We start from the raw sequence: 13,651 nt of genomic DNA, 5'->3' as shown, positions 1-13,651 counted from the left end.
GCCAACTTTGTTTTTTCACAGAGAGGCCCTGCCTTGATCACAGACTTCTCTCTGGCTCCTCCTACTGAATGTGCTTCAAATAAAGATCTGTATCACTGTAATTTAAATATTTTTCGTTAAAGAGTTACTGAAAAAGTATAGTAAAAATAATACTCTGATTTTATGTATTTCTGTGTAGCTTGTGTATAGTTTTACAATGCTTTATAATTTACTCTCTTGTAATCATCATAGTAATTTAAGGCATTTTTAGTTATTCTTGCACTTATAGAATTTTCTTTAAAAAGTCACATGCGTATCTGTATTATGTACTGCATTCTGTCATCAGCCTTTTACACGCACTTGGAATATGTCTTTGTCTGTCAATTCTAGTTGCCACTCCTTAGAGCAGTTCTCTTTTTTTCTCTTTGTATACATGTATCAGACCTTTAACTAGCCATCTCTCTGATCTTTGGTCTTCAGTGCCCTCAATCTCAGCACCCCTCAAAACAGATTAATCAATCTGATCTCCACGGTACTTTCCAAATGAACTTTTGATGTTGAAAATCTGTGATTCCACTGGTTAAATCCTTTGGTGGCTCCCTATAACCTCTCTCAAAAATTCAGAACATAGCAAACAAAGCTTTTCACAGTCTGATTGCTTTCTGCCTTTTTACTGTCCTTCAGCCCTCTCTCAATTTGTGTCCTCTTGCCTGAGACACTAAACTACTTACTATTTAGAATAATTTTCTGTTCCCTGGATGCTTTTATGCGTGGGCTCCATGGGAAGTCTTTACGACCTCTCCTGCATTCATCCCTTAGCATATGCTATTCCTTCTGCCTACCACTGTCTTTGCTTCTTTCATTTCCTCTAAAGACTTCACATCTTTTTCTTTTTTTTTCCGTAAGATGGAATCATTGCTCTGTCGCCCAGGCTGGAGTGCAGTGGTGCGATCTCAGCTCACTGCAACCTCTGCCTCCTGGATTGAAGCAATTCTCGTGTCTCAGCCTCCTGAGTACCTGGGATTACAGGCACCTGCCACCACACCTGGCTAATTTTTGTATTTTTAGTAGAGACGGGGTTTCACCATCTTGGCCAGGCTGGTCTTTAACTCCTGACCTTGTGATTCACCCACCTCAGCCTCTCAAAGTGCTGGGATTACAGGCATGAGCTACCACACCCGGCCAGGCTTCGTATCTTTTAAGATTCAAATATATCAGTCTGTGCCTCTGAGACGGCTGCCTATCTTGCCGCTCTGTTAGAGAATGCGCTTCTTTTTTCTATATCCCATATCTTTCTTTGCCTTCTTTTAGAAAAGTTCATGGTCTGTATCTTTTGTGTGTCTGTTGTTCTTGGTGTCTATCCTGTCATAGACACCTCATAGCAGTCAATAAATGTTTGCCCAATGAATGAATGAACAAACAAGAGGAAAAGGATGACTAGATCCAAGTACCCAGGGTACTCTGATAGAGAGCCACCCCACACACTATAAGAGGTCACAGTCCTTGTAATCCTAAAGTACCCATCACATATTCCACCAACCAGACTGTACAGTATAATTATTTGGTATGTAAGAGAAAAGGGAAATGACTATAAAATATTATATCTTTATTCTTTGAGTCCATGAGTTTTGGTGTCTTTCTAAGTATTCCTTGATTAAAGGTGTTGGAAATATGCAGGAACTTATATTTAAACTTAGAGTTTGGACCTCCTGCCTCACTTAAAAGCTAAACCCAGCATTTGTTACAGGCCTTTTGGCTTATTTCTGATTATAAAATAGAACTTGACTATTAACTAATCTATAAAGCACTTTATTATAGTTGCTAAGTATTGAATCAAGCATGTTCAAAAAGACAGCTCACACTCAGGAATGTTAGCCTGTACATATGCATATATATGTATTAATCTGGTTCATGAAGGAAAAACAAGGTAAAACAAATAGAATTTCATTTCATTGTGAGTTTTTTTTTTTTTTTTCTTTAAGAGACAGTCTTACTCTGTCACCCAGACTGGAGTGCAGTGATGTGATCTCGGTCCACTGCAACCTCCACCTCCCAGGCTCAAGCCATTCTCCTGTCTCCCAAGTAGTTGGGACTGCAGGTGCATGCCATCACACCTGGCTAATTTTTGTATTTTTAGTAGAGACAAGGTTTCACCATGTTGGTCAGGCTGGCCTCGAACTCGTAACCTGAAGTGATTTGCCCACCTCGGCCTCCCAGAGTGCTGGGATTACAGGTGTGAGCTGCCACACCAGGCCAAGTTCTTCTAATTTTTCATTACATGTTCTTTTCCCAGTCTGAAAATATTTTTGTTTTATTTTGGTTTTGTTTCCAAAATGTAGGTGTGACTAATACTACTGTAGAGGATGAGACTGAAGCAAATGAAGTTCAAGGATTTCTCTTTGGGAAACTAAAGTAAGTCTGAATGGAAATTAAATTGGTATTATTATACCCATTTGTTTTTAAGGAATTAATTTGATATACTGTTTTGCCATACGTTTCACCTTTCTTTTATGTAGAAAGTACAAACACACACACACACACAATTGTTTTTATTTATTACAGAAGTAACACATGGCTAATGTCAAAAAGCTACGGAAAGCAAAAAAGCACATTTAAAAATAATGACTAATTTCACAGCTAAAGAGATAACTCATAATGTTTTGATGTACAGTATGTTTTTCCAGTCTGTGAATATTTTTATAGCAACAAATGCATACACAGCATATTGTTTTGCACAGTAGAACTATAGCGTATAGCTGTTTTTTTCACATCTTGTGGATAGTTCATCATTTATTGAAACAGTCCCATAGAACAGGACTTTAAATTATTTCCCTACTTTTTCATTTAATTTTTTTTGTGTACCAGTTTGTGTGCATTGCAGATTTTCTTTAGCACAAATTTCAGGAAAATAGTTGATAAACTATATGTACTTCTTGAAATTTTTGATTCATACATGTAAACTACCCCCATAAAATTGTACTAACATGTACACTTACCCGAGGATGTGAAATGTGTTCATTTCCCAGAACTTTAATAACCAATTATACTATTTTTAAAAATCTTTTTCAGTTTAAGAAGTGAAATGGTATTTTTTTTTTTTTAAAAAAAGTGCACATAATTTACTGGGCTGAACCAGTTTTATAATTTGTCTCCAAGAAAGTCAACTATTGGCAGTTTATTACTGCAAGGATTAACTTCTTTTCATGTTTATTGGCTTTGGAATTTCTTCTTGGACAAATTGCTTGTTCTTGACTTGTGCTCATTTGTTCTTGCTGTGTTTATATCTTTTTTACTAATTATAACAGCTCTTTATAAAAAATTCTAAAACCTTTGCCATATATTGAATTACTTACTGTTGAAGTTTATTTTCATATTAATCTTAAAAATGGAAATTTTTTCATTAGATGAAACTGTTATGTTTACATTGAGAGTGGGATTTTATTTCTGAAACTCTGGTAGTGTCCGTGGGATAACTAGAAAATTTGAAATTTAAGACTTTCGATACTTATGGTTGGTCACTGTTAAATATGCATGTTTTTCTCCTTTTACCCAGAATAAGTTATTTGTCCCATAAATAAAGTTCATTTTATAGAATGGCTAAACCTCAAAGACATGAAACAACAAACATAAGGCAACAAACAAATTGTTAAATATTTATTAGCCTTGTAGCATTTTTTGATCGTGTTCTTCATTTACACTATTTGGTGCTATCAACATCCAAATTATGATTTCCCATATTTGAAAGTAGTAATTTTCTTTATTCTAACACAGCTGCCTTGAAAGCCAAGTAAATAATTGGTATAGTACATACTTATTTAGGAAGTTTCTAAATTTGGAGAGAATAAATAATATAATTTAGTAATAAAGTAGTTTTAACACTTCATGGCATATAATAAACATTAATGTGTTTGTTAAACATGAATAAAATAAATGAGAATTATAAAGTTATTATTTGTTAAAATAGTTTCACAAAATACTGCCAAGAAAAAAATAACTGCCAAAATTGAATTTCTTTTGAGGAAAAAAATTAAGTAAATCATTATTTTTTAAAATAAATATTGTAGTAATAATGTTAGCTAATATATACTATTTTTAAACTTAGTGTTATTTTTACTGTTTTTTAATAAATTAACTTGGCAAGCTGTGGTGAATATTTCTCTTTATTGGTTTATTTTTAAGGCAGTTTTAATACATCTGACATTCATAAAGTATGAGATATTTAAAATCACTTTTCATATGATACATTTGACTTAGTGTGCTTAGAGAAACAGGAGTTGATGAAGTTCTGACAGAAAACTAAAAACTTTATAGAATCTAGAACTTTACTGATCTAATGGGTTATGAAAATCATTGATAATATTGGGTCTTTAGCTTGAACAAATACATAGCCCAAAAGAAGAGAAAACATTTATTAGTTGAAATTTCTGTACTACAGATTACCATTTCATATACACATGTAAGTAACCTTTCAAAAATTAAAGTTATACCCCCCCTTTTTTTTCCTGCCACACTGATTGAAGACAAGGAATAGGATGGTGAGTGCTCTCTGAATACTTGTGAATGGGGATGGCTGTAATTTCATGTACATTTTCCCTTATTTACAAGTGAAAGTTTATGATTTCTTTATCCAGGCAAAGTTAATTAAAGACATATTTTTATTAATACCTCTAGTTCTTGTTTAGTATTACAGTCATTTATGAAGGACTTTCAGGTTGGTTCTCCTGGTGATGATTAGATAACTATATATAGTAAGGGTAAGATTTTTGGAGACTATGCTAATTTATATGGATAACTGTGTTACATTTGTAAAGTATGTTGGCCAAACAGTATACTAGTGGCCTTAAAATGTTAATACGTCCTATAAAATGGGTTTATTCTAAGTAAGATATTTATTTAGCAGCAAACAATACATTTTTATCCCATTTTCAGCTATCTCGACGTCTTGGAATTTATAGTTCTTTTCTCTTTTGAATATAACTTTTTATGGGATTAAATTGCATTTTCTCCAAAAGATCACATGGAACACTGAGCTATTTTTATTTGTATTTTATTTTATTTCAACTTCTATTTTAGACTCAAGGCGTACACGTGCAAGTTTGTTACATGGATATGTTATGTGATGCTGAGGTTAGGGTTATGAATGATCCCATCACCCAGGTAGTGAGCATAGTACCCAACAGGTACTATGCCCTTGCCATCTCCCCACTCTAATAGTCCCCATTGTCTATTATTCCCATCTTTATGTCCATGTATACCCAATGCTTAGTTCTTACTTATAAGTGAGAACATTGGGTATTTGTTTTTCTGTTCCTGTGTTAATTCACTTAGGATAATGGCCTACAGCTGCATTCATGTTGCTGCAAAGGACAGGATTTTCCATGGTGGTATGTGTATCACATTGTCTTTATCCAATTTGTCATTGATGGCACCTGGGTTGATTCCATGTCTTTGTTATTGTGAATAAGTGCTATGATGAACATATGAGTGCATGTGTCTATTTGTCAGAATGATTTATTTTCCTTTGGGTGCATACCCAGTAATGAGATTACTGGGTTGAGTGGTAGTTTGAAATTCTTTGAGAAATCTCCAAACTGCTTTTCACAGTGGCTGATCTAATTTACATTCCCACCATCAGTGTATAAGCATTCCCTTTTCTCTTCAGCCTTGCCAGCATCTGTTACTTTTTGACTTTTTGATAATAGCCATTCTGACTGGTGTGAGAGGGTATCTCATTGTGGTTTTGACTTACATTTCTCTGATTAGTGATGTTGAGCATTTTTTCATGTTTCTTGGCTGCTTATATGTTTTCTTGTGAGAAGTGTCTGTTCATGTCTTTTGCCTAGGAAACCGTAAAGACCACCATAAGGCTCCTAGAACTGATAAACAACTTCTGTAAGTTTCAGGATACAAAATCAGTGTACAAAAATCAGTAGCATTAGTAAAAGCCAATAATGTTCAAGGTGAGAGTCAAATCAAGCAGGCAATCCCATTTACAATAGCCACACACACACACAAAGTATATAGAATACATCTAACCAAGGAGGTGAACCATCTCCACAGGGAGAACTACAAAACACTGCTGAAAGAAATCATAGATGATACAAACAAATGGAAAAACATTCCATGCTCATGGATTGGAAGAATGAATGTCGTTAAAATGGCCATACTGCCAATCTACAGATTCAATGCTGTTCCTGTCAAACTACTAATGTCATTTTTACAGAATTAGAAGAATCTATTCTAAAATTCATATGGCTATTCACTTTTAAAAGGAAATAGTTCTTCCCTAGTGACTCAGTGATTGCTCATTTCAAAGCAAAAATCCTTTGCTTTGAGGTACTTTATGAGTAATACATGTGTTGCCTAAATTATATAAAGAATTTTAGCAGTGAAAGTTACTAAGATGATGATTAAATATTGGTATAGTAGCTCTTATAAACTTATAATCCTATAACTTAAAATGTTGAAAAAGGAAATGTTTAATTCATAGTGAACTTCTTTAAGAAAGAAATACCATTGTACTTTTACTATCTTGGCAATTTTGATTTGTTTTCAAAACATGATCCCACATTGTAGTAAACCTGTAAGATATTGACACTGTACTATATATATTTATTCATAACTATAAGATTACCATATTTATGTATATTCTGTATTTTTTTATTTGACTTTTCAAAGTCTTCTTGTCTATTGAGTATTGAAAATATTTGTTTTCAATGAGACGTCATCTCATGCCAGTTAGAATGGCAATCATTAAAAAGTCAGGAAACAACAGATGCTGGAGAGGATGTGGAGAAATAGGAATGCTTTTACACTGTTGGTGGGAGTGTAAATTAGTTCAACCATTGTGGAAGACAGTGTGGCAATTCCTCAAGGATCTAGAACCAGAAATACCATTTGACCCAGTGATCCCATTACTGGTGTATACCCGAAGGATTATAAATCATTTTACTATAAAAACACATGCACATGTATGTTGATTGCAGCATTATTCACAATAGCAAAGACTTCGAACCAACCCAAGTGCCCATCAATGATAGACTGGATAAAGAAAATGTGGCACATATACACCATAGAATACTGTGCGTACATAGAAAAGGATAAGTTCGTGTCCTTTGCAGGGACATGGATGAAGCTGGAAACTATCATTCTCAGCAAACTAACACAGGAACAGAAAAACCAAACACCACACATTCTCACTTAAAAGTGGGAGTTGAACAATGAGAACACATGGACATATGGAGGGGAACATCACACACCGGGGCCTGTCAGGCGGTGGGAAGCTAGGGGAGGAATAGCATTAGGAGAAATACCTAATGTAGATGATGGGTCGATGGGTGCAGCAAACCACCACGGCACGTGTATACCTATGTAACAGACCTGCACGTTCTACACATGTATCCCAGAACTTAAAGTATGATTAAAAAAAAAGGAAAATAATGTATTTTATAAGTTGTACTGACAGTAAAGTTTTTTTTTTAATTATATCTCTCCATTTAAATCTGAAGTGGCACCATATCTTGATTTCATGAGTGATAAAGATTACAGTTTAGATTGTATGTACAGCAAAATACCATTCTACTATATCATTATTTATCTGTCTCTAAAAGATGCCTAGAGATGTTTAACAATGGGTAAAATTATCTTATTTTAGTTTTTTATAAGAATCAAAGATGGAACTTTTCAGAAGTAAACTCTGTATGAGGCATTTTTGTCTTTCCTTATAAAGTAGTTTTTATTTTCAATTATAAAAGCAAGGCTTGCAATTTATAAAATATTAAACAAAAAGTATGTAATATGAAACCATAAGTCTGCCCTCATCCTTGCATCGCTTACAGTTGACACTAACAATTGAGAATATGTTTCTCCAGATTTTGTTTTGTTTCATATATTTAATAAAAGAGACCTGTATATCTTCCTCATTATTTTTAAGTTCTATGAATATAGCTGTATCACAATTTATGATTATCTTAATGATGAATGATTCATTTATGTCTAATTACTTGGAATTATTTCAAAAATATGCTGTTTGTATAATGGTTTGTGATAGGTGATGCTATTTAACATCATTTAATATTTTGATGCAGAGAAATATATTCAGATCTTAGAGATAATCTGACAGCATTCCAAAAATACCTGATTGAGAGTAACAAGCAAATGACGCCTTTGAAAGTCTGGGAACTACAAGGTATAGTATTTTGAGATACTTTAACACAGCATTTTGGTAACTGATCTGTTTTGTTAAATAAGCTTTTATATATCACATGAAACAGATTATTTTTTGGACAGTATGAATGACTAGTGATGTGAATAATATAAATTATGATTTTTTGTGGCAATACCTATTTAATAGATCATCTATCAAGCAAGCTATATTTCTGTGTTTGCAAGACTTAAAATTATATGAAGTGAGGTTATTTGATGTTATTTCAAAAGTATATACCGATTTATAGGTTAGTCTGAAGTATTAAATCACATTTTTGGAGACTATAACTGATTAAAAATCCTAACTCATAGGTAAGGAGAAAATGAAACTCAATCTTAGTTTTCTTCTCTTTGAAATTTAGATCCTCTTAAGACTATTGCATGTTTAATTGATAAATTTTTAATGGAAACATCAAATGGAGGACATGCAGTTTTACAAAGTTAGGAACAACTTCTGTGCTGAAAACCTACAAGCACATATTTTGTGAACAAAATTTGATTTGGTTTGGACTTTTAAGTCCTTTTCAATTTGTCATTTTTCTTCTTTATTTGCAATGATTTAGTAGGTCATGGGGACATGTCTTCTTTCTGCGTAATCTAAGTTTTATCATCTTTTATCAACTTTCTAAAATATAACAGCTTAATAAGCTGTTTTGTTAAATAAGCTTTTATATCTCAGATGATATAGATTATGGACATAGTGATGTAAATAATGACATTACTAAAATACTATTCATACTAATACATTCACATACTATTCAATTTGCCCTTTTAAATTCTACCATTCAATAGTTTTTAGCATATTTTTAGAATGCCACCACTCTTAGCACAGTTGATTTTAGAAAATTCTCATCATCCCCAAAAGAAATTAACATCCTCATTAGCGGTCACTCCTCATTTCCCAACTCCTCAGTTGTAGGCAACCACCAATCTACTTTCTGTTTTTAAAATAACAACTAAAAGGATATTTACAGGCCACTCTCACCAGTATAACTTACTTATAACATACAAATAATATTTTATATTTCATCTGGATTATAGTTTACAGGGTCCTTTCATATAAACTATCTTATTTAAGTGCCAGTTACCACACAGCTAATAAGTGAAGATTTTGGTCCAAGTTAAATTCTTTCTACTGTACCATATGGTATGTAGGTAAACTTTATATACACTTAACAGAATATTGAATATTACATTTTAAAATTATAGCAGAATGTGCAGGACCCAATCTATTAAGTTTTATAACTTCTGCTATTCTTTACCTACCTAATACAAATGTTCTGTCAACTAAGCCCTATACCATTAGAAAATCAATATATCAATGGAAAAAATCATTCAGCAGAATGAGATTCAAGACCATTGTTATGATAGATTTACTGTAAAGAATCTACCTTTTTGAACTGATAGAATCTATTCTCCCTGGACCCTTCTGGTGTACAGTTTCCTATTTAATGTCTCATCTAGACCTCATGCTTGGGCCTCCTTTTATTATACCACAGCCCTTGTGACTGTTCTTCCACTTGACGTCATGATAACACTAAACTGAGGCAGTAGGTTCAAATTCATTCTCAATAAGGTTACTGAGATAATCTTTCTAAAATGAAAATCTGATTTTGGCGTTGTGTCAAATCAGCCAGCCTTTATCACTTGTACATCCCTGATCGAATAATGGTCTTACATTAGTCCCCACAGGAAAATGTTGGCATACACAAACTAAAAAAGTTTAATAAAGGGACTTTTTACAGAGACAGGCCTGATTGAGGGAAACCAACAAGGAATGGATTCTTCTATTCCAGTATTAGCAACTAGAGGGAAACATTTTCTACCCCTAATCTTGAGGGAGCAAGAGGAGGGAGTGGTTACCAAAACCTGGAGAGTGTGTGGAGATAGCTGCTTGACACAGCAGTAGTCCCCCGAGGGACTGCCCTCTGTGACTCAAGAAGGAGGGATCTGGGTAGTAACTATCCAATCCTTATTCTTTTCTTGCTTACTGATCCCATATTAGTGACTTGGATTAACTGAATCTAACTAGAAATCTGAGGGCAAGGGAGCTTATTGATGCAGTTCAGGTAAGCCAGCCTTTTGGGGGCCTGGAGCAGGAAAGAATAGATGCGGAGGGCAAACAAAGTATGCAGTCCTCTTATCTGAGAAAGTTCTGTTTTTCCAAGGCAAATACTTCTGGAGAGACTTGAATATAAGAAGGGGTTGATAGGACTAGCTAGCCAAGTCATTTGCATTATTAAGGACTGATTTCATGCACATCCGTTAAAAGTATTAAGTTTAAACCCCTTAGCATGGATTGTAAAGCTCTTCTCTAAATTCCAATAGAGCTTATATTCCCAAATCCATAATTTCAGATAGTCTCTTTCTAGTATCCTCAATTATTTTTAGGTTTTTTTTATGTCTCTATTTTAGCACTTTTAAAAAATTATAATTATGTTTTAAGTCTCCTTCAAAATGTTCTCTAAGGGGCCCTTGCTTAATTTAGAAGATTAAGCTGAATATGGGACTTTGGGGCTGAATATGGGACTCAGAAATAATGAGACTAGTGTTGAAAGGTTGATTTAAAGTCATTGTAAGATATCTAAATGGTTAGGTTCAGTGGTGGGGTGAGTATCCTGTCCTTAAGCTAAACAGAGAGGATTTCAAAAGTTGAAAATCTTAGCAAAATCAGTGCAACAGGGAGAGTGCCCTAGTGTTCATCCACATGTAGAAAGTAAAACTCCTAAGGAAGACATGATGGAATGATGAGAAATGGAGAGCACATTATACAAGCTGAAGGAAATAGATTCTTAAGAAAGAGAAAATGACCAGTACTTTTTATTTGCATGAAATGATCCTATTGCAAAAAGAACCTAGTAGGTAAGGTAAGTACTAAAAATGTCATTGTGTTTGGCAATCAAGATATTAGTGAGCACTGACAGTAGTTTCACTGCAGTACTGGGGACTGGAAACATGTTCAGGTTGAGGATATTCTGTTTGAAGTTACTCAGCTAGTTTTTGATAGAACTAGAATTTGAAGCATGGAGTGTTGGTCCATTTTCACACTGCTAATGAAGATATACTGAAGACTGGTAATTTATAAAGATAAGTTTAATGTACTCACAGTTCCACATGGCCGGGGAGGCATAACAATCATGGCAGAAGGCGAAAGGCATGCCTTACATGGCAGCAGGCAAGAGAGAATGAGCGCCAAGTGAAAAGGGAGACCCTTTATAAAACCATCAGATCTTGTGAGATTTATTCACTACCATGAGAACAGTATTGGGGAAACTGCCCCCTCCGACCCATGATTCAGTTATCTCCCGCTGACTGGGTCTGTCCCACAACATGTGGGAATTATGGGAGCCACAATTTAAGATGAGACTTGGATGAAGACACAGCCATACCATATCATTCTGCCCCTGGTCCCTCCCAAATCTCATGTCCTCACATTTCAAAACCAATCATGCTTTCCCTACAGTCACCCAAAGTCTTAAATCATTTCAGCATTAACTCAAAACTCCACAGTCCAAAGTTTCACCTGAGACAAGGCAAGTCCCTTCCACCTATGAGCCTGTGTAAGCAAGTTAGTTACTTCTTAGACGCACGGCGGGGTACAGGCATTGGATAGATATAGCCATTTACCTCCCATTCCAGATGGGAGAAATTGGCCAAAATTTAAGGGCTAACAGCCCCGTGCAAGTCTGAAATCCAGCAGGGCAGTCAAATCTTAAAGCTCCTAAATGATCTCCTTTGATTCCATGCCTCACATGTAGGTCATGCTGATGCAAGAGGTAGGTTCCCATGGTCTTGGGCAGCTCTGTCCCATGGCTTTGCAGGGTACAGCCTCTCTCCTAGCTGCTTTGACAGGCTGGCATTGAGTGTCTGTGGCTTTTCCAGGAACAGGGTGCAAGCTGTCAGTGGATCTGTCATTCTGGGATCTGGAGGATGGTGGCCCTCTTCTCACAGTTCCACTAAGCAGTGCCCTAGTGGGGACCCTGTGTGGGTGCTCTAACCCCACATTTACCTTCCTCACTGCCTTAGCAGAGGTTCTCCATGAGGGCCCCACCCCTGTAGCAAACTTTTGTTTGGACATCCAGACATTTCCATACATCCTCTGACATCTAGGCAGATGTTCCCAAACCCCAATTCTTGATTTCTGTACTTCCACAGGCTCAACACCACGTGGAAGCTACCAAGGCTTGGAGCTTGCACCCTCTGAAGCCACAGCCCAAGCTGTACCTTGGCCTCTTTTAGACATGGCTAGAGCAGCTGGGATGCAGGACACCAAGTCCTTAGGTTGCACACAGCAGGAGGCACCTTGAACCAGTCCACGAATTTATTTTTTTCTCCTAGGCCTCCAGGCCTTTGATGGGAGGGACTGATGTGAAGGTCTCTGACATGCCCTGGAGACACTTTCCCCAGTGTCTTTGTGATTAACATTTGGCTTCTCATCATCTATGCAAATTTTTGCAGCTGGGTTGAATTTCTCCTCAGAAAATGGGTTTGTCTTTTCTATGGCATTGGCATGTTGCAAATTTTCTGAACTTTTATGTTCTGTTTCCCTTTTAAAGCTGAATACTTTTAACAGCACCCATGTCACCTCTTGAATGCTTTGCTGCGTAGAAGTTTCTTTTGCCAGATACCGTAAATCGTTTCCCTCAAGTTCAAAACAGATCTCTAGGGCAGGGGCAAAATGCTGCCTGTCTCTTTGCTAAAACATGGCATGAGTCACCTTTACTCCAGTTCCCAACAAGTTCCTTATCTCCGTCTGAGACCACCTCAGCATGGATTTCATTGTCCATATCATTATGATCATTTTGGTCAAAGCCGTTCAAAAGTCTCTAGGAAGTTCCAAACTTTCCTACATCTTCCTGTCTTCTTCTGAGCCCTCCAAACTGTTCTAACCTCTGCCTGTTACCCAGTTCCAAAGTCGCTTCCACATTTTCAGGTATCTACTGATACCAAGTTACTGTACAGTTCTACAGTTTAAGACTCACAGTTCTATGTGGCTGGGGAGACTTTACAAAAGAAGGCAAAAGGCACATCTTACATGGTGGTAGGCAAGACAGAATGACAGCTAAGTGAAAAGGGAAACGCCTTATAAAACCATCAGATCTCGTGAGACTTATTCACTACCATGAGAACGGTATTGGGGAAACTGCCCCCATGATTCATTTATCTACCACTGGATCCCTCCCACAACACATAGGAATTATGGGAGCTACACTTCAAGATGAGATTTGGGTGAGTACGTAGCCAAACCATATCATGTGGTCTGTGAGACTCTACCATTCCATATGAGGGTACCTTAGGATCATTCCTCTGTAGACTTTGACTCGTCATTTCACGCTGAGAACTCAGGAATAAAACTAGCCTTTCTGTATTAAACTAGTTATTTTAGTAGTATTTGGTAAACTAGGATTCCACCTTTAGTGAAATATTAAGGAGAAACAGTCTGCCTCACTATTAGGTAATGAATGAA

The 13,651-nt window shown here is 35.9% G+C and overlaps 1 protein-coding gene across 4 annotated transcripts in view; it reads left to right on the top strand.

Annotated features, from left to right (window-relative positions):
- The window catches only part of UGGT2 (UDP-glucose glycoprotein glucosyltransferase 2), a 228,616-nt gene that overhangs the window by 43,605 nt on the left and 171,360 nt on the right, over positions 1-13,651 (top strand). For all 4 annotated transcript variants that reach the window (XR_005243747.2, XM_038007821.2, XM_007960706.3 and 1 more), the window contains exons 7-8: positions 2,319-2,391; positions 8,067-8,167. Coding sequence is in view for 3 of the 4 variants with exons in the window: in XM_038007821.2 (XP_037863749.2) it covers positions 2,319-2,391; positions 8,067-8,167 (174 nt within the window). In the remaining variant the exon portion in view is untranslated. The remainder of the gene's footprint in view (positions 1-2,318; positions 2,392-8,066; positions 8,168-13,651) is intronic.

This window comes from Chlorocebus sabaeus, chromosome 3, assembly GCF_047675955.1.
Source record: "Chlorocebus sabaeus isolate Y175 chromosome 3, mChlSab1.0.hap1, whole genome shotgun sequence".
NCBI classification, from domain to species: Eukaryota; Metazoa; Chordata; class Mammalia; order Primates; family Cercopithecidae; genus Chlorocebus; species Chlorocebus sabaeus.
This window is presented reverse-complemented; position numbering and strand designations above follow the sequence as displayed.